Raw genomic sequence first — 20228 nt, 5'->3', positions numbered from 1 at the left:
AGCCAGCATCAGCAGGGGGAGGAGGTACATGCAGGCTGATCATGGTACATCTGCCAGCGTGTGTCAGGTATAGTCTGTCGCGGTAGCTGCATCAGACCTTCAGGTCCCCAGTAACCTTAAGGCTACACCAAATTATCCCAGGGGGGACACCAATACGGGGACGTGGCACAACTCCTCCCAGCTTGGGGCATTAGAGCAGCAGCCCAGGCAACGGATGCTTCACAATTCTGTTTGAAGCGGTGCTTGCTTTCTGCCAATCCCCCAAACTACAGTCCACAGCGAACCAGATGCTTCAGAGCCCTTGATCATCATGAGCCAGGGGTTGAGGAGGGGTCTGACTCGAACACTGGCAGCATGCATCCACGGCCGGGCGTGCCCCCAGGACCTGGAGTTTGCATCTGCAGCGAGACGATACACACAACAAATTAATTACTATGTGCGTATATGATACATATTCTTCTGTTAACAATAGCTCTTGATCAAGATTTGCGTACAGAGTAATTTATTGTCGTTCAAGAATCAGATGTCTCGCCGTCTGACAAATGTACACAGAGTGTAGCATTCGTTTATTTGGTGAAAGGGTCGCCAGCGCGCCATCAGTGCTTTTTCTTTTTCAACATTGCGGTTCTCATGGTATGGCAATACGTAGCCTGTGGTCACGGCATAATACGTAAGAAGATTTGGTACGTATGTATAGCCCGCCGTTGGGGAACATTACACCCGCCCATGGCTTCTAAACCCCTCTTCTGATCAATATAATAGTGCGTGCAGTTCACCTGCCAGCATGCAGCAAACACGTCCTCAAGCCAACGGGCATGAAGACGCCATCAGTGAAAACGGTGGCCTATCAGCACATGGATAGTATAGTATCCAGCTCGCATGCAGTCGGCTGGTGAGCAAGTCGTTCGCACCTTTTTCCCAATCACATGAGCGTACGCACTTCGACTCGTACAAGTACGGTCCGAAGACTGCCCGGCCGTTCGCCCATTCGACTGTTGCCAACCTCGTACCTTGCGCGCCGAGCCTCCGAATGTCACTGACAGATCACTAAGAGAATCAGATGCCACACCTCTAGCGAAAAAGTGGCAGAGCGGCGCGGCCACCTGAGACGTCGTCTCAGGCGTCGCAGGGGCTGCAGTACAGGAGGATATCTGATTGGACAAAAGGCGTGAGTGTGTCAGTAGCGATGCTGGAACACGCCCTTCCGTTTCAAGATGCCAAGACCACTCCAGTCGTAAAAAACGGACGTTTCTGTTTCTGAAAATGCCCCTAGTCAGTCTACTTGTACTTTAGTTGTGTCTTTAGTTGCTCAAGCAAATGATTCTTGACTGAGCATACGGGATATTAATTATTAGAGTGTATACTCGAGAATCAATTGTGCTTGCAAGTGCTGCTGAAGGACACGCTCGCTTTTTTTTTTTTTTTCTTTCTTTTTCCATGTGGACGCCCCGCATCATTCGTCAGTACACGTAGATATCACAAACGTTGTCTATTATACCTGCGACAGTAACACAGCACGCAGTTCCTCACCAGCCAGCCTTCTTGATTGCCTGAAAGCAACCCTTCCTGACGCCCCAAAAATCAGACGCAAGCGACAGTGTATCAACTGATGATTGCGAAACAAAGCCAAGGCACGAGGTCGATACCCGAACAGGTAATTAACCGAGCAAAGTCGTGGTGGTTGTTACACTCTAGGGTAAGCAGTCACTCGCGCCAAATCGCGGTTAATGTGACAAGCGCGTCCATTACTGCGGTAAAGCGACCAGAGGGCGCCACTCAAAAATTTAAGAGCAGTGCACATCAGAATCCACATGCCTCAGGACGATACCTCACGCTCATATCAACAACGATTTCACTCAATTTGAAGCACTATTTCTCAAAGAGCATCTCGATTTCTCACAATGCCTGGCCGGACCACGAAGGAAGATACGCCCCAGGACGCCCAAATGGAGGACGCGCCTACATCTGCTCAGGTTGGCGAAGCGCAGGTCGAGGATGAGATTGAGGAGGACCAGGAGGAAGAAGTCGAGCCGCAAAGAGTTCGCATCGTATGTGCACTCTACCGCCGAAACCACTGGGCGCATCTAAAACATCGCAGCTTCCCGGCTCGACAGACACTGCCGCCTCATTCGAGTTCATCGACGAAGGTCATACTCTGGGCAATGCATTGCGCTATGTGATTATGAAGAAGTGAGACCCACGGCCATCGTTGAGGATACATGCTAACTACATCAAGCCCTGACGTCGAGTTCTGCGCATACTCTATCCCGCACCCTTCAGAACCTAAGATGAACATTCGCATCCAGACTTACGGTTAGTCTGCATGTTATCGTCCTTTGCACGCACACCACTAACGCGGCATCAGATTGCTATGCGGTCGACGCACTGAAGAAGGGGCTTGCTGACTTACAAGATGTGTGTGATGTCGTAGCGGAGAAGTTCTGGACAAAACGGGAAGAGTACAATGCTGAGCATGGGATCGCCCGGTAGTCAAAGTACGAGCACGGCAGCAAGGGACACATATGAAGAATCGGACATCATTTTGGGCGTTTGAGGATCGTTTGGGAATTTCTTCTTTGGAAGCAACGGTGTAGACATCTTATGTACAAAAGGACATCAATTGCTTAGTTTCGACCCTATACCTTGTCAGTAAACGGTGTTCGCGTTCATTCCCAATCTTCCTCACCTCAAGGAATCCGGACATGAAGTCCGAAGGAAGTCTCTTGTCTCCCCTGAAGTTTTCCTCCTTGAAATATGACATGACGTGGGTGGTCTGCTTCCAGAAGTTCATCATCTCCTACATCGTGTATTAGCCATGCTCGCGCCCCCAGGTTTCTGCAGAGATCCCGACCTGATATTCGGCGTGTGACTTGAATAGAAGAACGTCCGCTACGGGGAGCTTGTTGACATATCGGTGGCGTTCGAATTCTTGTCGTATCCGCGTGCGGATGGTAGAGATGGGCATCGGAAGGTTGTACATGGTCTGCATCTCAGGAGCCTGTAGTTGTTCAGCAGCCCGTTCACCCAAGTCCAAAAGCTCGAGACCAATATAGTCTTTGGAAGAATTTCTTGGGATCCGGCATATGGTGACATACAGCGCGCATCCATTCTCGGTAGGAAGAGATCACTCGACGTTTCGCGTCCCCCCAGTTGGCGGCTGTCAAGGTCGGTTAGCAATGATCTGATCCAGCCAAGGAACAAAACCTACACTGCGTCGTCTTCTTGGCAAATTGTGTCGGCGTAATGGCCATGTTGGGCGTTCAATGGCTGCGCGTCTGTGGTTAGCTTGTTCGCAACCCAGGGCATTGACGTTGGAGGTCGATTGATGAGCTTTGGCTCGTCACGTGGATCAGTGCGCCACAATTTCAAGGCACTCCAAAGCTAGACCTGGCGCTGCGCCACACTCAACCTACCCGCATTTGAGGCTGGGAACAGTCAGATTAGCATCATTGCTTTCTTTGCGCATCAATACTCTTCGGGGGTTGTATTCAAGGCCGTTGCAATCTGATCACAGAACACCATGCCCGCCATCCGTCATGCCTCGAAGCGCAAGCCACCCCCGGAGGGTTTCAGTGACATTGAAGACGACCTCCTCATATTTGCCAACAAGATGAAGGACGCGCAGAACAAACCTTCGCCAGCGGGCCCGAAGCACCAGGCGCAGTGGGAGGTCTTCCAGATTGCGCACCAAAGGAGCCGCTACGTGTACGATCTGTACTACAAGAAGGAGGGTATTAGCAAGCAACTGTACGACTGGCTGCTTAAGAACGGATACGCCGACGCAATGTTGATTGCCAAGTGGAAGAAACAAGGCTACGAGAAGGTTTGCGGTCCTCCAAGCAAGCGCGCCTGGATCATATCGCTGATAAAGATAGCTATGCTGCCTCCGATGCATTCAAACAAAAGAAACCAACTTCAACAGCACCTGCATTTGCCGCATCCCTCGAGCGCAGATGAAGGAAGGCCAAGATATACAGTGCTTCAGCTGCGGCTGCCGGGGTTGCGCATCCAGTGACTAGACGTCGGGCGATTTTTGCATTCTGATTATTTCGATGGAAAGCAAAGGCGTTCGGCGAAAGGAAACGGCTTGTTCCCCCCTCAACATCACATGAGGATTTGGAAGCTGAATTGTGGAATTAGAAGGTAGACCTTCCTTTTTATTGACATAAAACTTGACAACTTATCGCAGTTGCTGATCATATCGTTCCAGCTTTCCACTGACCAAGTCAGTTGTTTTATCGTCTTGCAAACCCTGCCCGGCCCCTCCCAAACCTGATACTGGACGGAACGAACTGCAGAGAGGACATAGCTCCCGTCAGATCGTCCATCTCCTCGTCTGGTGTCTCTCGACTCTCCGTGCCGGCTTTGAGGGACCTCTGCTGCGTCCCTGATTTCGGACAGCCTGGGTCCTCCGCGCTCCTGTCCGCTGGCCCCTTGTTCTCCGTTAGTCCCTGTAGGCTCTCCCTGCGCTTGGTCTCCTTCGACTGCGCCGCATTGGAGGACTGTCTCCGATGGTGCCCTCCCTCTATGAGGAGAGACCGGCGGCCGTCGATGCCTTCTTTGGTGACTGCGAAAAAGTAGTTTTTCGGAAACATGTGCTTGTCGATCATGTGCATGCGACGTTTCTGATATGTTAAGCATTTCCGCTCACAACCTTCGACAAAGCATGTGTACTACCATAAAACCTGTTAGCGGACCGGCGCATCAATGGCAGACGCATCACATACAGTGTGTTCCCCCCTGTCCCTCCTCACTACTACCAGAGGGTCGTGGAACTCCTCGATGTGGACAGTGAGGAGATGCTCCGACGGGAAGTTCTTCCGGCATTCCAGACACCGATTTGTGTGGGCATTGTTATAATGTGACTCGTATTCGCCGTAGCTCCTGAAGGACATGGGCTCCTTGTGCGGCGGCAAAGTGCATCTCATGATGGGCGTTGTGTTATCGTGGGCTGGACCAGGCGATTCAGGATCGAGCTCGGAGATCTTGCTGATATGCCGGATATCGATGTTGTCTGCAGAGTCGTCGCTGCTGTGTTCTATAACTTCTTCCCGCTCTCGTGAGCGTTTCATCTTTTTGCGGTGAAGGTGAGAGAGAGCTTAGTGGGGTAGCTATTACTTTAGGAACCTCTGCAACTGTTCAAATCTCCTCCTACAAGTACTCGCTTGTTCGACGTTTGACCAAAAGGCGCAGTCGTCGCTTGTTCGCTGTCTCTTCCCTTGTTGACTCGTTGACACGAAGATGGCTGTGCGGTCGGATGTATTCGATAGGAAGATTGTTTGAAATACGCACGCTGTGTTGGGTACGGAGTACATGCAGGCGGGGCATACGTGAACCCCGACAGACACTGGTACTGTATCCTCGTCACCAAGGAGTGTTGGAACTCGACGCTTGCTGCGTGGGCCCGACGGCAAGTCGTGCATCCTCGGCCCCATGGCAGCACTTTATTCACTTTCACCAGCTCTGCGTCACAGAGAGCTCTTACATAAGCCAGAGCTCGAAATGTTTTACCAGTGTGATTTGCGCTGGGTTGGCTCGTGGAAGCCAAGGAATCCTGACTGCAGATCATCAAACTTCAAGCGTGGGACGGGCGCTAGGTAGTGGTTGGCGCACGGACCCCCTCTGGTAAGGTCCGTTACCAGGTAGCCTGTAGGATTAGCGATTCAGCCGAGGAAATTCCAATAATCCAGTCACTGGCGTCCCGCGATCCAGCGTCACGCATTCGCAGGGCCCTCCTGGACTGTCAGCCATTTGGACACCTTGAGGGGCATCAAAAAGCAGACGAACGGTGAGAAGCCTCCAGTCCCCAGCCTCGAGTTTCCAGTGCGCCCAAGCCCCCCGCTTCGGTCCGACGCGACAGACGCAGCATCGCAAACGGAAACCTTGAGAAGCGCACATGCCCTGGCATTTGGCCTTCCTCACGTACTTTTCATCTCGACGCCCAACCGATACCAATGTTGCTATCGCTGCTGAACCCGCCCCGTGCCCGTTGCCAGCCATCCTCTAGGACGAACAAGTGATGGACTGCACCGCTCATCTAGTATCGCTCGATCCATACATAGGTCATGATTAAGAGGCCCTGTGGACACTGAATCAATCACCGCGCATACGCCGCTGTAGCAGCGCACCACCGAGAGCATACGAACTACGCCAGCTACGGGAGTGAGGCGGTTCTCTGCAACGTACATGGCCATGGATTCGAAGGATCAGGGAGCCGAGGAGGCGCGCGCAGCGTGGCAGTAGGTTGCAAATTGTTTACCGACGTCGGGCTGCAAGCTCACACACCCTACAGCCAAGGTCACAAGTACCGCAAGCAGTTGCTCAAGCTACTGGAGCAATCGAAGGAGAAGTCGCGAAACGGCCTGGATACAGCGCATCTCGACGCGGTCGATCAATCCCTTGAGCAGTAACGAGCACTGGACCGATCGTTGCATCGTATCGCTTTGCTGACCAGCAACAGGTGTCGCTTAGCTTGTGTTACTACTATTTTCCTCGACTTCGAATACGCAGCGACTGAACACATCGACGACGTCCTTTGGGGTCTCCATGTGAGCATAAGAGCCGAATATCGGCGCTTGGTAAACGCGCTGCGCACTGACAAGCGTGTCGTGGAGCAGCGCAAGGTCGAGGCCAAGTATGGCCATTTCCTGCGCATCGCCCAGAAGTTCTACAAAGGCTACATTCAACACTTATCGGCTCGATACGAGATCAAGGAGCTCAAGCGTGTGGTCAAGAGTATCCAAGCTGAGGATATCCCAGCCAAGGACGTGATCCTCCCCGACGGCGATCTTGGCCATAAGGTACTCGTGTCTTGCTACCAGACCTTGATTCACCTGGGAGATCTGTCGCGCTACCGGGTCGAGGCCAGACAAAAGAAGACGTACGACACGGCGCAAGCCTTCTACAGTGTTGCGCACGACCTCATGCCCGAATCTGGACATGCATATCATCAAATGGGTATAGTGAGTCAAGACGAGAACAACCGTCTTGACCTACTGTACCATATCTACCGCGCGCTGGCTGTGAAGGACCCGCACCCAAAGGCACGGGAACACCTAGAGGGCAAGTTCAAGGCAATCAAAGGGCAGCACGCCAGTCCTCGCGGCAAAGCACCTTCTTCGGCACACGATGCCCTTATCCTTTGGTTCTTCAAACTCCATGCGCTGTTTTATAAAGGAGAGCCTGTCAGCACTCAGTATAACGAGCTAGAGCGAGAGGTTATTCACCGGCTCAACTCAGCTATCAAGGACTCCAGCTTCTCCTTGTCTATTCTGAAGATGGCGCTCGTGAACATGTCTGCTTGTCACACTGCATCTTCTACCTGTGCAACAGGTACGATTGTCGTTGCTGCCGAATGTCAACCATCCCTAACACTCGCAGCCGCAAACAAGACCACGCAGTCGTCCTTCTTCCAGTACACGCTTCATTTCAACGCTCGTTTCATTCTCAAGATTTGCGAAGTCATCGAGGGTGCGTTCGAATCAATGCACGCACTTCAGTCGGACGACCCTACCGCGGCTAAACAGGCCGGCGAGCACCAAGCTGCAATCATGGCTGTCTTGCCCGTCCTCCGGGTCTATGGGATGTGGATCGCCGGACATATCCCTGAGCTATTCCGGTCACCTCTCGCACCTCGCAACGTTCTACCGCCTCTTATGCGAAGTCTGGCAAAGATTCTCACCTTCTTCTGCCGAGAGGTGGACTCCAACACCCAGGACCTGGATACATGCCCGTATCTCCTCCAGGAAGACATCGAAATTCGCGGGCTTCGACCTCTTGATGCTGACAAAGTACCCCTTGGATGTCTGAGTTACTACAAGCGGCAAGGAGTTATCAAGCCCCACCTTGAGTCGACAGACCAACGCCTAGACCCTGTGAAAGAGTCTCGTTGTCGGCTGTTCGACATTCTCCGTTGTGGCTACATTTTGGCGAAGGAAGCCGATGTTCCGCTGGCTCATCCATATATCAATGGCCACCTTGTCTTCATATATGAGCCCGATTCGCAGGCTGATGAGCCGTTGCGGCAGCCTGTGACTACGCAGACAACAGCTGGCAGTGATGTAGAGACTGTCTCAGCGCCCCCTTCGCACTCTTTGAAGGATACGGTCACTGTCCAGCACACCGTTGCACCCCCCGCTGCGTCAATGGCACAGGATTCAGCAGAGCAGCAGTCGTCGCTTGAGGATAAGCATATGGAACAAATGGACAAGACCGTGGCCGATATGCTGTCACCATTCATGGATAGTCCAGGCTCGAGAGCTGAGCGCCAGGAGTCGTCGTCGTACGGTATGCACACGGCGTCGGCCAGCGACGTCGCGCAGCAGCTCCTGAACCTTTTCCAGCCCGCCAAGGACGGACCAACTCCCTACTACCAGTCTCTGTCGCCTGGTACGTACCATTCCTCGCCATGGGGCCAGTACATCTCAAGTGCCTCGCCAGGGGCTCAAAGCAAAGCAGGCCCAGGGCAAAGGTCCGCATCAGTGAATGTGCCCTCTGCATTGTCTCCTCGAGGATCCTACCTCGAAGGTGCAGACGAGGATTCAATCAAGAACCTTCAGCATCAATACACCAACGCACCCAGCGCCGCCGCGTCGAACACCATGTACACCAATGCGAATGCATACGGTACACCAGGGCGCGCGGCTACTGCTGTTGGTTCCCGCGGTGGCATCGGACCATCCGGTTCCTATGACTGGCCTCGTTCGCCTCTGCATTCGGCGCAACACTTTGACCCGCCTGAACAAGCCTCACCTGCGTACCCTCTTTCGTCCGGCTACTCGGCCTTCACGAATATGAGCAGCGTCTACCAGGGCACCCCCGCGTTCGGCACTGGCTATACGGATAGCTATCGCCCTGCCGCTCAGAATGGGACCCAGTTTGCCAGTGGTCCCAATGGACAGAAGGCAACATCTCCCGGTGTGGCTCGACAACAGACTCGGCAGGACCGCACGCAGACCTCGGCATCGACATACGATTCTAGGATTTTTGAAGCGGCCATGCAAGGCAAGAAGTGAAGACCCAGCGGCTACTACGATATTACCGCCATGTCTTGTTGCGGCAGAAACGTTCTATAAAGGACATCTTACGTGCGTCAAGAATCTCTGCATTTCAGACTTGCATCTTGCCTGGCTCCATCTCTTGGTATCTTGAGTACGCTTCCAAGGGCGGCACAGCCAGATTGCCAGAGCGCGCTGCCATCGTTTAGAGACAATTGCAGACCTGATGCTCAGATTATCGGCGTTGTGAGCTATATGGGATGGCTACATATGGGTGTTACAAGAAACTTGCTCTCGGGCATTGCTGCGTCCGTGGGACACCCTGTTGTTTGCCAGTCAGGGAAGAAAGGACGATCGCTCAGCGGTCATGTCGTATCAGAATGTTTTCATTTTGCTTTGATCAAATCCACAGCATCGTGGAGGATGCTTGGTCGCTATGCGATGCGAGTCACCCTAGGAAGCATAACGCCCGTTGTTGAAACCATTTACCCAGTTTTAACCTCCCAAAACGTTCTGTTGCCTGCTGCCCATCATTACTGGGATCATGCAGCGACAGACATCACGCCTTCTCATCCTTATTTCGTTGAACCATGGGCTTTAACCCTGGTACGCTTGTTTGGGAGATGGGTACCTAGCAAGAAGAGTCAGTTTTTGAAACCAGTTCGCAGATAGTGGGGGCAGAGAGATAATCGTGGGCCGGTGGTCAGCTGGATCACCAGAAATGATCTTTGGTAGCGTTGAATGGAAGACTTACGATGGACCAAGCTCCTGAATGCTCAAACGCGCGAGCCATTGACCCATGTCAATAGCAGTCTCGAGAGGCTTGCCCTCCATGAGACCGGCGAGGAAACCACCGGCGAAAGCATCACCAGCACCGTTGGTGTCGTTGATCTTCTCAGCCTCAATGGCATGAACGGAGAACTCCTTGACACCCTCCTCGCCCTGAATGGCGACAAGAGTAGGGTCGGTACCCTGCGTGACAATGGCGATACGCTTGCGCTGCTTGTTCTCCTTGGGCAGGTTGGCTAGGTGGACCACGACATCCTTGGGCTCCTTGGAAGGCAGGTCGTGCGACTCGGCGTAGGCGGCGGCCTCGGTCTCGTTCCCGATGATGTAGTCCCAGTAGGGAGCGCTAGCGTCCACAACCTCCTTGAAGAACTGAGGAATGAAAGGGGCGGAAAGGGAGAGAATGAAGGGCTTGTTGCTCTGGGCGGCCTGCTTGGCAAGCTCCATGATCGCCGGTGGGCAGACTGCAGTGGTCAGTAATTGCTTCACATGCAGGAGCTACGAGGTGATGAGATACCAGTGAAGTGGAAGCCACCAATGTAGTACATCTGAGCGTTCTCCACGAGGCTCCAGATCTCTGGCTTCTTCAGGTGCTCGAGATCATAGTGGTTGGCAGCGCCGAGGTCAGTGCAGAGGCTGCGGTTGTGGCCGGTGATGACAACACCACAGCGGCCAGTCTCGACGGACTTCTCGACGCGGTACTCTACACGCAGGCCAGCAGCCTTGACAGCATCGTGCAGGATAGCAGAGTACTTGTCGTCACCTGCGCCACCAACGTAGACGACGCTGTTGGGGGGCAGGATGTACTGGGCGCCACGCGCCGTGTTCTGGGCAGCTCCGCCAGCGATAAGCTTGGCGTCGTAGTTGTTGAGGAGATCCTCGTAGAGGGGCTTGTGCTTGTCCTCGGCGAGAATGGCGTCGTTGGCCTTGAGGCCGTACTTGTCGAGCAGGGCCTGGTCTCCATGGGCCTGGATGTCTGGAACGAAGCTCAGCAAGGTTGTTGGATAGACTGGATCCAATCGACTTACCGAGGAGAGGGTTCTCCAGGCAGAAAAGACCGAATTCCTTAGTAGCAGCCATACTTCTTTCAGTGACAGTGATTCTTTGAATGTTTACGGGTTTAAGTTGGGACAGTCGAGAAAACGAGACAATTTGGTGGCGGATGGAGGGGCAATTGGCTACAGATGTACAGTGAGGACAATGATGCTGCTAGTGGGGGAGGGGTCTTGCTCGTTCCCCACCCGCCAACGAATGGACGGCTGGGTGGCGCATCGTAGAAATGTTCGATTTCAAAATGGTCCTTCAGTGATCTGAAGAACATGAGGAATTATCCGGGGGAGAAAGCTCAGACTGTTACATGGACTGATTGAAAGCTAGCACTGCCCCCATTTTGGCCTGTCTCCTGTGGTTGCTTCTGTGAAGAACATTGAGGCATGGCGTGAGCGTTAAAAGATGACGTTCAGCGATAAGGAGCTACAATTTCCTTCCGTTGTTTTAAGTGGAATAGATCAATGTTCATGTATTGTTGGGCTAGCATCGCCTCATCAGGAATTGTCGCTGGGGTTCATTCATGAATGGTCGTGACGGTTTTATTGCGCCAAATATCAAAGTGCTAGCCATCCTAGCTACCAGACTTCTCTCTTAGAAGTACCCTCAGTAGCCATAAACCAGCCAATTGTAACACCATCCCAATGAGACCATGAAACCAATAGCCTTCCTTACTCCTTCGTCTTTTGCGTACCACGGAGGAGACCCGTCCTCCTCGCGGCAATGAGACCGGCCTTTTGACCCTGGACTGCGTACCGCGAGATGGTAGAGGCCTTACCAATATGCTGGTGGTTACCACCACCGTGAGGATGGTCGACGGGGTTCATGGCAACACCACGGGTCTTGGGCCAGCTGTTGCGCTTGACAGCGAACTTGTGCTTGGCGCGCGAGGCCTCTGTAATTTTGTTAGCGTGTGAATCACAATGAACATGCATTTCAAGTAGACTTACTCAGGAGAGGCTTGTCGGTACGGCCACCTCCAGCGACGATACCAATCATACCGCGCGAGCCGGAGGCGACAACCTTCTTGGCACCAGAGGGGAGCTTGATGCGGGTCTTGCCCTCATCAGGGTTGTGGCCGACAATGGTGATGTAGTTGCCGGAGGTGCGGCCAAGGGTACCACGGTCGCCGATCTTCTCCTCGACGTTGGTAACGACGGTACCTTCGGGCATCTCACCGACGGGAAGGACGTTGCCGACAGTAAGGGCAGCGCGCTTGCCGACGTAGATGAACTGGCCAGTGTACATGCCTTCGTTGGCGATGAAGGTCTCGGTCACCTGCTTGAACCTGTAGGGGTGGCGGAAGACGACCTTGGCGAGAGGAGCACCACGGCCTGTAAAATCCCAAATGTTAGCCCAATGTTCCCAATGCTGCTTCTCCATCTCTGTTGCCGACTCGAGAAACCATTGTGATCGAATCGGGGTAGACTTGCCGGCGTCGTGGACGATCTCACGGACTACACCACGGATGTAGCCATGGCGCTCGGAGTAATCGAGGTTGCGGAACTTGGCGGGGGCTTTGTTCAGGCGCGTGTTGGCAGCTGCATTCCAGGTTAGCGACTGTGAGCGCGAGTGAGAGGGCTCTCGAAAGTCTCGATGGCGATGTTGACGTGGTCGATTTCGAGATTCGGTTTCGAGGTTGGAAAAGACTGACTGAAAATAGATCCACGCCCTTTGCGCTGGTTGCGAATGACACGACCCATGGCGGCTAGTCTTCACTCGTGATGTTACTGTGTGAAGAGAAGGGTTAGATTGGCGACCGGCCGTGGAGGTTGGGTGGGATTTACCTGGCAGCTGCCGCTTGATGTTTTGTCAAGATGGCTGCGGCATGCACGCCCGATAAATTTTTGTGTGCGGAACCGCTCGCACGGCGGGAGGAGCCCTGACCACGTGACCAGTCCTGGACCTACGATCCGAGCATTTGCGGGGTGACACAATAATCAGCACGTACCCTGGGACATCATTGGGCCTCGCCCACCCATTAGTACCCGTTCGGAGAGCTGGATTTGCAGCAATCGGCTATTTCTCAAACCTTTGCTACAGGCACACGGGATTATTTTGGGGAGAGCTCAGTGGAGGCTAGGTACACATGGTTTGAGCGAAGGTCTTTGATAGAAACACAACGTGGCGCCGAAGGTTAACCTGCACGTTCGTCAAAAGCGTAGGGTACGTGCTTTACCAGAACGTGCAAGGTCACAGACTCCTGAATCGATTTGTTAGATGCAGCTTGAGGTTCTTGCTACGTATCTATCCGTAGAATACGGACAATACGGGCCACAGAGATGATCGTTATTTTGTCCATGTTTTCAGCCACCAGGACTATGTACATCTGCGCCACACAGGTGGACCCGCAAAAGGTCGAGTCTGAGTGTGACCTTTGAGCCTTTGTCAAACTTTCGATCCCCACTTTTGTAAGCCGCGCTGATTTACATCATCTGTGGAAGTACATCGATCTTCAGTTTTGGCCGCCGTATGTTGCGGATGCCATCCGCATTTGTGGTCATTCATTGAATTCTTGCACTTAGAGTCAAGCCACCCGGTGATGTTTCCATTGATCACGTGGAGATGCTGTATCCTTTGGAAGTATGCCGCACGTCTTGGCCCGACTAGTCGGCAACGCTAGGCAGGTCTGTGATCCTCCTTGAAAATGCCTGTTGACGATGAGGATCATGGTATAGACCTGATATGCGTGGCGCCTATGATTTTGATACTGCTTATTTAACAGTCTCTCTCTGCAGGGGATAATGAAGCGTACGCGCAACAAGAGCTATGAGCCGTTTCAAAACCATTCGACCTATCGAGTCTTGATTTTCCTCATTATGGCCATCAAGCCTGAAAAGCGCGACGAGAAGCGCGGTCAATGATTGCGGATGCGATGGACAAGGCTGGAGGGGGTTTTGGCACTGCAAGAGCACGCGCTTCGAACTCACTCCACGGCACGTACGAGTGATCATCACTTTCCGCATTACTGCGCAGGCGAATTGGTGGAAGTAGGACTGAGAATCTTCGAAAAGGCGCCTTGGAATGTTAGTGAGAAACGGGACGATGCCTACGGTATTCGCAACACTGTGGGCTTTTGGTGGTATTCTTGCGCTGTTGCCCTGCCGAGGCGGTGTCCAGACACATACCATTTCGAAGGCAAGCGATGTCACCTCGAGTGAAATTCACGACTGCTCGGTCGACTGTTTGAGTACGATAGAGGGCCAGTGCGGCGTTGCGTTACTATGGTCGACAAGACATCATTGGGCTCTGGAAATGCTCTATCAGGACACATCGTGAAGGATCCTGGACCAAAGGAGGTTCTAGCTGGATCCAAGCGAGAAGCACGCAGAGGACAACTGCTGCATGAACAATGATTGGAACTGCAAGCGAGGACTTGGTGTCTGCCGAGTATTCGAGAGGCACGTTTGTGGACATGGGGATTCGAAACAAATCAGACGTGCGTGCTAGTGCATGTTCTAATGGTACTATTACCTTGTGATATCAATTTACTGTAACATCTGTTAGGCCCTGGACGCCAAACGCGGCCTTGGGCTCTTCACTTCGTTCGTCTCCACTCGACGTTGAACCTCCCTCGTCCACCTCCTTGTCCCGCCGCCGCAGACAATCCAAGCCGACACGTTCGCGTACGCGCCAACCACTACACCATGCCCGGCGACCAAGACTCGTCAGATCTGTCGTCGCTTTCATCCTTATCGCCGGCGCCCTCAGATGATGAGATTGATATCCCCGAGGATATCGACAAATCAACGTCCAAGAAGGGCATCTTGGGCTACTTCTCTAAGGTGTCTGAGCAAGCTCCAAAAGAACCCTCGCCGCCGCCTCGAAAGCGATCACCGTCACCACCACACGAATATGTTCTCGCCGATAACCCAGACATTGCTGTATGTTTTACTACATTCGATATTTATTTTCGGAGGCTTGTTTGGGGTTGTTGGTGCCCTAAACACCCAGTGTCGCGTTGATGAGCGGAACCGACGCGAAAGTTCGCGTCGCCAACGTCATACGGTCATTACCAGCAAGAACCTTCACTGACCGGCACTATAGTTCATTGTGATGTTTCGAAGCCGATTTAACGACGCATTTCCGAAATCATTGACCCATTTCGGCCCTCAAGAACTCGAGCGCGACGTTGTGCAGACGATTCCTGGCGATCGGGTCGAGAGTTTTCTATGTGCCATCCTTGGCCTCCTCCTGAACCGCAAGCAAGATGTGAAGTACGTTCACAAGCTTAGTTGCGATCTTGGCTCAGCAGACTAACATGCGACAGGCCTGGTCACTACGGACGAGCACTTGAAGATGCAATTTCCACACACAAGAGTCAGTGGGCGCCTCAATGGGAGAACAAGAACCCCCTTTCAGGCAGTCGCAACTTCAACAGCATGGATCCAACAGAGAGGGTGCGCATTTCTCAAAGCAATTAAAAGGATCAACTAACATGAAAACAGCTGACTTTGCTGCGAACCCTGATACTCTGGTCGCTGTCATCTTCGGAAACAGTCAAAGGCCTAATAACACAATCCTACAAACAAAACCGCCACGAGGACGATCTCAACCAGCCGCGATCAGTGCAGCCATGGGGAACCGATGGGGACAAGAGGAGATACTTTCTGATTGAAGGGCAAGACGATACCGCTTTTCGGGTGTATCGTGAAAGCAATCCAGCGGGCTCCCAACGAACATGGTTTAGCGTCGCAGGCTCGATTGAGGAGCTCGCAGCTCTTGCTGATAAGCTGGAAACGAAAGATGGAGGTCCGAAGGCGAAGAGGTTTGCCTCTAAAATCATAGCCGCCTTGCCGCGATTCGAGGCTGGAGAAGAGGTTAGAAATCTCTAACGCTTATTGAAAGCGAAGGCTAACAATGTTCTCAAAGAAACGGAGACGTCGAGATTACCGACAGGCCCAGAAGGAGCGCTTCAAACGACCAGATCCGGGGTTCTCTATGTACGAGGGTCGCACACGTGGTAAGAAAATGCGATATACATATTCTGACGACGAGGACATGGGATTCTCAGACTCAACCAACCGACGATCCGCGCGCAATACTGGTGCCCATACGCCTGCAGAACAAGGACCTACCATCACCGCAAGCGGTCGACAAATCAAGGCCCCTAGCCGGCTAAACGTGGCCACTGGCGAGAGCGCACCGAACAGTGTCAAAGGGGATTCGGAGCAAGAAGGTGATTCACTTGGACCTACAGGTCGGCCACGAAGGTCAGCCGCAGCTCACCAAACCTCAAACGACTGGGCTGGAAGGGAATCGCGGTCGCGCCGAGACGCATCCGCGGATAGCGACGAAGAGGAGACTGAAGCGGAATTTGGCGACGATGAGGATGAACACGTGCCGGAGGGCTCTGATGCGGAGGACGATTTTGACGAAGACATTGTCATGGAGGACGAAGACTTGGACGACCAGCCGAGGAGTCTGGTAGTCAAGCTTTCTGTCACCCCGCCCAAGTTGAGGCGCGCTCTTACATCAGCAGAGCAAGCTCATCATCAGACCACGGACGTTAGCAGACCAAGCCTACAAAATGGACCTGACTCGGGTCCTGGCGTTCAAGATGGAGCAACAGCCGCCCAAGAGAAGCTCGCCTCTAACCCAACGCCTGCAGAGACGAAGAGTGTAGGAGCACTTGAGGGCGAGCGCGTTGAGTCAGTACGGCCCTCGATGGCGATGGGTGAAACCTCGGCCAAGCCTACATCGGCTCAACAGCAATTCCCTCAGCTCTCTGAAGGGGCGAAGCAGCAAATGCTGACGGATGAAGCAACACGTTTGGCGACTTCCTTGGCTTTTAGAGGCAGCCCAGAGAAGCCGCACCCGTCAGGGGCGAACGTTCCAAATGGTCATGCATGGGATTAAGAGCACTTGTACGAAGCAACTGTTGATTAGCTGGTGTTAGGAGTTCAACGCGGAAAAGGCCGGAATTTCAAAAATTTACTACACAAAGAGCTCTCGGAACCTTGTGGGATACACCCCAGTATGAGCTGGCGTGAGCCGTATCAGGGAGACGGCTAGGACGAGACATCCGCTGCATCACAACGTAACAGCATAGAGATCATAGCATATCGAATATTTTCCACGACATGAAAATTGTACAGACATCGCTTCCACAAAATATTGCAAATGCTGCCACCCAATCTTCGTGGCAGCGTGGAACATGGTAATACAGCTTCGTTTCGACTTTCAGCGATATGACCTTCTCTGGTCCGGGATGTTCCAGTTATTGACTCCCCACCACCATCTCCGCGCTCGAGCTCCAATGGTGTTGCCATGTAATCTGGCGTTGCGGTTCCAATGCTGCCACCCGCAAAGCGCCAAGTTGTACAGCAGGCCTTGTACCAGTGGCATCATAACCTAGTCTCAAATTAGCCCAAGAGAACCATGCCGTTTCCTGAAATTGCCACATACCTGGTCTCGCGCTGTTATCAGCATTACTTTCCACCACGTATCCGCTGATGCGATGCTGTTTAGATAGCTCTGCTCGAACCGCAGATCTGGGAGAGGCGGGAGCTTGTGTGATGTTGTAGCAGGCCGCAGCACGCTCACGGGAATCTCGTCCTCGTCCTCGTCGCTTTCCACATCGTCGTATTCACGTCGCTCGGGTGCCACGGTCGCAACCTCTCTCTTCTCGGCTGCTGTCGCGGGCGCATTGTCGCGTATTGGGTCTGGGTGACGATCTATGTGTCCGAATTGAACAGCCTCCGCTATTTGCGTTGGTATCGAAGAAGAAGCCATTGTGACTTGAGTTTGGCCGGAAGGAATTTGATGAACCAGAGGATTCGGTCGCTTGGTGTTGGGCTAGCATTAATGATTACTTGAACAGCACGGGATAGTACTCTGGAGTCGCACCGTGGCGCGCCGACACTACGTGTGCCTGGTAGGTGGTAGGTAATTAGTGGGCCCAACCTTACTTTAGGTGTCGTTCTGCCAGCTGGGCGGTGAGGGCCCGTGGTTCTGCTTCAGACTGGGTGTCTATCCGTACTTGGGTTATGACGCACTGGCCTTTGGGCTCTGAAGAGAAAGAGCGTCATTGTCAGCAGGCAACCAAAAATAGGCCAGCGATTGCACGATGAAGAGATACGGCGTGTGTGAATGCATCTGCTTGTCTAATGTATATCGTCATGCCATCAAGTGCTTGCGTTGATACGTATGTATGTTGGTTTACAGTAGTTAGACCTAAAAGCAGCACGCCTCCAGTTCCGAGGTGGCTTGGTAAAATCCAGCAACGGGGTTGCAGTATGCCACAAATAAAAATTCAGGCACCAGCCAGCCCCAACATCAACCACCGCCACGACGCCTGACTCTGTTTCACCCTTTCGACTTTCTATCCACCCGCCCCAGTCTACACGGCCTGCGTTCCAAGTTCCTCAACATCGAGGCCCGGCATCGATTTTGTTTGCGACACATTCACAAACGCCGTCAAAATGAGCGACGCGCAGGCGAACGAGGCCGAGAAGAACGTAAGAATGCGACTGCACTACCCCTCCTCGTCTGCGACCCAGCCCGTCCACCCTGGACTGCCCCGCGATGCTGCTCAAAATCGCTTTTGAGACCATCTACTCTAAGAGGTGGAATCAGCTAACATTATGTCGAAATAGATTGAGATCTGGAAGGTCAAGAAGCTGATCAAGCGTCTTGAAGCCGCCAGGGGCAATGGCACATCCATGATTTCCCTGATCATCCGTAAGGAAACCCTGGCGTCGGCGGAACGTCCCATCCTGGTTCACAGCTACTGACGGTAATGCGTGCAGCCCCCAAGGATCAGGTCTCCCGTATTGCGAAGATGCTGGCTGAAGAATACGTACGCGCTCTCGAACGATTTACTGCAGCTCGTAGGCTAATCCGTTGTCCAGGGTACTGCCTCAAACATCAAGTCACGAGTCAACCGACAGTCTGTCCTTTCCGCCATTACGTCCACCCAGCAGCGCCTGAAGCTGTACAACAAGGTCCCCCCCAATGGTCTTGTCGTGTACTGTGGTGAAATCTTGACCCAGGAGGGCAAGGAGCGAAAGGTCAACATCGACTTTGAGCCGTTTAAACCCATCAACACTTCGCTATATCTCTGCGACAACAAATTCCACACGGAAGCCCTCGCCGAGCTACTCGAGTCTGATCAGAAGTTTGGCTTTATCATCATGGATGGTAACGGCGCCCTGTTTGGTACACTGAGCGGCAACACACGTGAGATTGTTCACAAATTCTCGGTCGATCTTCCCAAGAAGCACGGCCGTGGTGGTCAGTCCGCGCTGCGTTTTGCTCGTCTCCGTGAGGAGAAGCGTCACAACTACGTGCGCAAGGTTGCCGAGTTGGCCGTACAGAACTTCATCACCAACGACAAGGTCAACGTCGCTGGGCTGATTCTTGCTGGTTCTGCCGATTTCAAGAACGACCTCAACGGCTCTGACATGTTCGACAACCGCCTGGCTACCAAAGTCATCAAGGTCGTTGATGTCTCGTATGGTGGTGAGAACGGATTCAACCAGGCCATCGAGCTGTCCTCGGAGACTCTCGGCAATGTCAAGTTCATCCAAGAGAAGAAGCTCATTGGCCAATATTTCCAAGAGATCAGCCAGGACACCGGCAAGGTTTGCTACGGCATCGAGGATACACTCAAGGCGCTTGAGCTTGGTGCCGTGGAGACACTGATCATCTTTGAGAATCTTGAGATCACCCGCTGGGTCCTTCGGGACAGCGAGGGCTCCGAGCATCAGCTCCACCTCACCAAGGCCCAGGAGGCCACGAACCGAGATAAATTCTTGGACAAGGCCACTGGACAAGAGATGGAGATTCTCGCACAGGAGTCTTTCCTTGAGTGGATTGCCGAGAACTACCGCCAGTTCGGCACGAACCTTGAGTTCGTCTCGGACAGGTCTACTGAAGGCAACCAGTTCGTCAAGGGATTTGGTGGTATTGGCGGTATCCTCCGTTACAAGGTCAACTTTGAGCAGTTGGCTGACATGAGTGACGATGACGACTACTATGACGGTGAGTGATGTTGCGGCTTGTTGGATTCACGAGGAAGCTGACGTAGGATCAGATTGACCTCTGGACTCCCTCGTGGCCCACGAGGGACAGACTCAAGATCGACCGTCCGCGCAAGCTTCCGAAGCTGCGCCCCCCGCTGCGCTAAAGTCGAGCGACGCTGCACCAAAGTCGTTCGCCCAGAGGCGAATGGAAGATAAGGGCAGTCCAGGAGCTGCCCTTCAGCCAGATGCCAAAGTCTCGCGACCGAGCCCACTCCGCACTACGATGACGGCCACTTGAGTTGATGATCGGTGGAAACGATGGTGAGGACTCCCTGCCGTCTTGCTGCTGAAGGCTAAGCTAACAGGAGTGGCCAGAACGCATATTGCAACAATTGTCAACATGCAACATGCGCAAATGCTAGGGAGTCTTCTG

At 53.1% G+C, this 20228-nt stretch overlaps 10 protein-coding genes across 10 annotated transcripts; 5 read left to right on the top strand and 5 right to left on the bottom strand.

The window, feature by feature from the left end:
* Positions 1–1946: 1946 nt before the first annotated feature.
* J7T54_006098 (uncharacterized protein) lies at positions 1947–2490 on the top strand (the record flags this gene model as incomplete). The annotated part of the gene is made up of 4 exons (XM_051503764.1): positions 1947–2048; positions 2099–2190; positions 2237–2313; positions 2366–2490. 4 exons carry the CDS (start codon positions 1947–1949, stop codon positions 2488–2490), a joined length of 396 nt encoding a protein of 131 aa, XP_051366615.1.
* A 134-nt stretch (positions 2491–2624) lies between these two features.
* J7T54_006097 (NADH-ubiquinone oxidoreductase 14.8 kDa subunit-like protein) lies at positions 2625–3251 on the bottom strand (the record flags this gene model as incomplete). The annotated part of the gene is made up of 5 exons (XM_051503753.1): positions 2625–2636; positions 2687–2797; positions 2852–2998; positions 3096–3157; positions 3209–3251. The coding sequence occupies 5 exons, from the start codon at positions 3249–3251 to the stop codon at positions 2625–2627; spliced, it is 375 nt and encodes a 124-aa protein (XP_051366614.1).
* Positions 3252–3520: 269 nt separating this feature from the next.
* J7T54_006096 (Cell cycle control protein cwf14) lies at positions 3521–4221 on the top strand (the record flags this gene model as incomplete). The annotated part of the gene is made up of 2 exons (XM_051503742.1): positions 3521–3830; positions 4211–4221. 2 exons carry the CDS (start codon positions 3521–3523, stop codon positions 4219–4221), a joined length of 321 nt encoding a protein of 106 aa, XP_051366613.1.
* A 14-nt stretch (positions 4222–4235) lies between these two features.
* Positions 4236–5072, bottom strand: J7T54_006095 (Zinc finger protein-like protein; the record flags this gene model as incomplete). Its single annotated transcript, XM_051503731.1, has 2 exons — positions 4236–4673; positions 4728–5072. The coding sequence occupies 2 exons, from the start codon at positions 5070–5072 to the stop codon at positions 4236–4238; spliced, it is 783 nt and encodes a 260-aa protein (XP_051366612.1).
* Positions 5073–6186: 1114 nt separating this feature from the next.
* J7T54_006094 (Telomerase activating protein Est1) lies at positions 6187–9014 on the top strand (the record flags this gene model as incomplete). The annotated part of the gene is made up of 4 exons (XM_051503719.1): positions 6187–6239; positions 6293–6406; positions 6461–7332; positions 7381–9014. The coding sequence occupies 4 exons, from the start codon at positions 6187–6189 to the stop codon at positions 9012–9014; spliced, it is 2673 nt and encodes an 890-aa protein (XP_051366611.1).
* A 732-nt stretch (positions 9015–9746) lies between these two features.
* Positions 9747–10862, bottom strand: J7T54_006093 (uncharacterized protein; the record flags this gene model as incomplete). Its single annotated transcript, XM_051503708.1, has 3 exons — positions 9747–10246; positions 10300–10758; positions 10811–10862. 3 exons carry the CDS (start codon positions 10860–10862, stop codon positions 9747–9749), a joined length of 1011 nt encoding a protein of 336 aa, XP_051366610.1.
* Positions 10863–11500: 638 nt separating this feature from the next.
* Positions 11501–12532, bottom strand: J7T54_006092 (uncharacterized protein; the record flags this gene model as incomplete). Its single annotated transcript, XM_051503697.1, has 3 exons — positions 11501–11724; positions 11780–12370; positions 12484–12532. 3 exons carry the CDS (start codon positions 12530–12532, stop codon positions 11501–11503), a joined length of 864 nt encoding a protein of 287 aa, XP_051366609.1.
* Positions 12533–14476: 1944 nt separating this feature from the next.
* J7T54_006091 (uncharacterized protein) lies at positions 14477–16624 on the top strand (the record flags this gene model as incomplete). Its single annotated transcript, XM_051503686.1, has 7 exons — positions 14477–14713; positions 14877–15046; positions 15100–15229; positions 15278–15649; positions 15702–15792; positions 15844–16480; positions 16594–16624. The coding sequence occupies 7 exons, from the start codon at positions 14477–14479 to the stop codon at positions 16622–16624; spliced, it is 1668 nt and encodes a 555-aa protein (XP_051366608.1).
* Positions 16625–17012: 388 nt separating this feature from the next.
* Positions 17013–17564, bottom strand: J7T54_006090 (uncharacterized protein; the record flags this gene model as incomplete). Its single annotated transcript, XM_051503675.1, has 2 exons — positions 17013–17183; positions 17238–17564. 2 exons carry the CDS (start codon positions 17562–17564, stop codon positions 17013–17015), a joined length of 498 nt encoding a protein of 165 aa, XP_051366607.1.
* Positions 17565–18253: 689 nt separating this feature from the next.
* Positions 18254–19822, top strand: J7T54_006089 (putative eukaryotic release factor 1; the record flags this gene model as incomplete). The annotated part of the gene is made up of 4 exons (XM_051503664.1): positions 18254–18289; positions 18428–18512; positions 18581–18630; positions 18683–19822. The coding sequence occupies 4 exons, from the start codon at positions 18254–18256 to the stop codon at positions 19820–19822; spliced, it is 1311 nt and encodes a 436-aa protein (XP_051366606.1).
* Positions 19823–20228: the final 406 nt, after the last annotated feature.

This window comes from Emericellopsis cladophorae, assembly GCF_022114955.1.
Source record: "Emericellopsis cladophorae strain MUM 19.33 chromosome Unknown NODE_1_length_1489480_cov_119_871856, whole genome shotgun sequence".
NCBI classification, from domain to species: domain Eukaryota; kingdom Fungi; phylum Ascomycota; class Sordariomycetes; order Hypocreales; family Bionectriaceae; genus Emericellopsis; species Emericellopsis cladophorae.
This window is presented reverse-complemented; position numbering and strand designations above follow the sequence as displayed.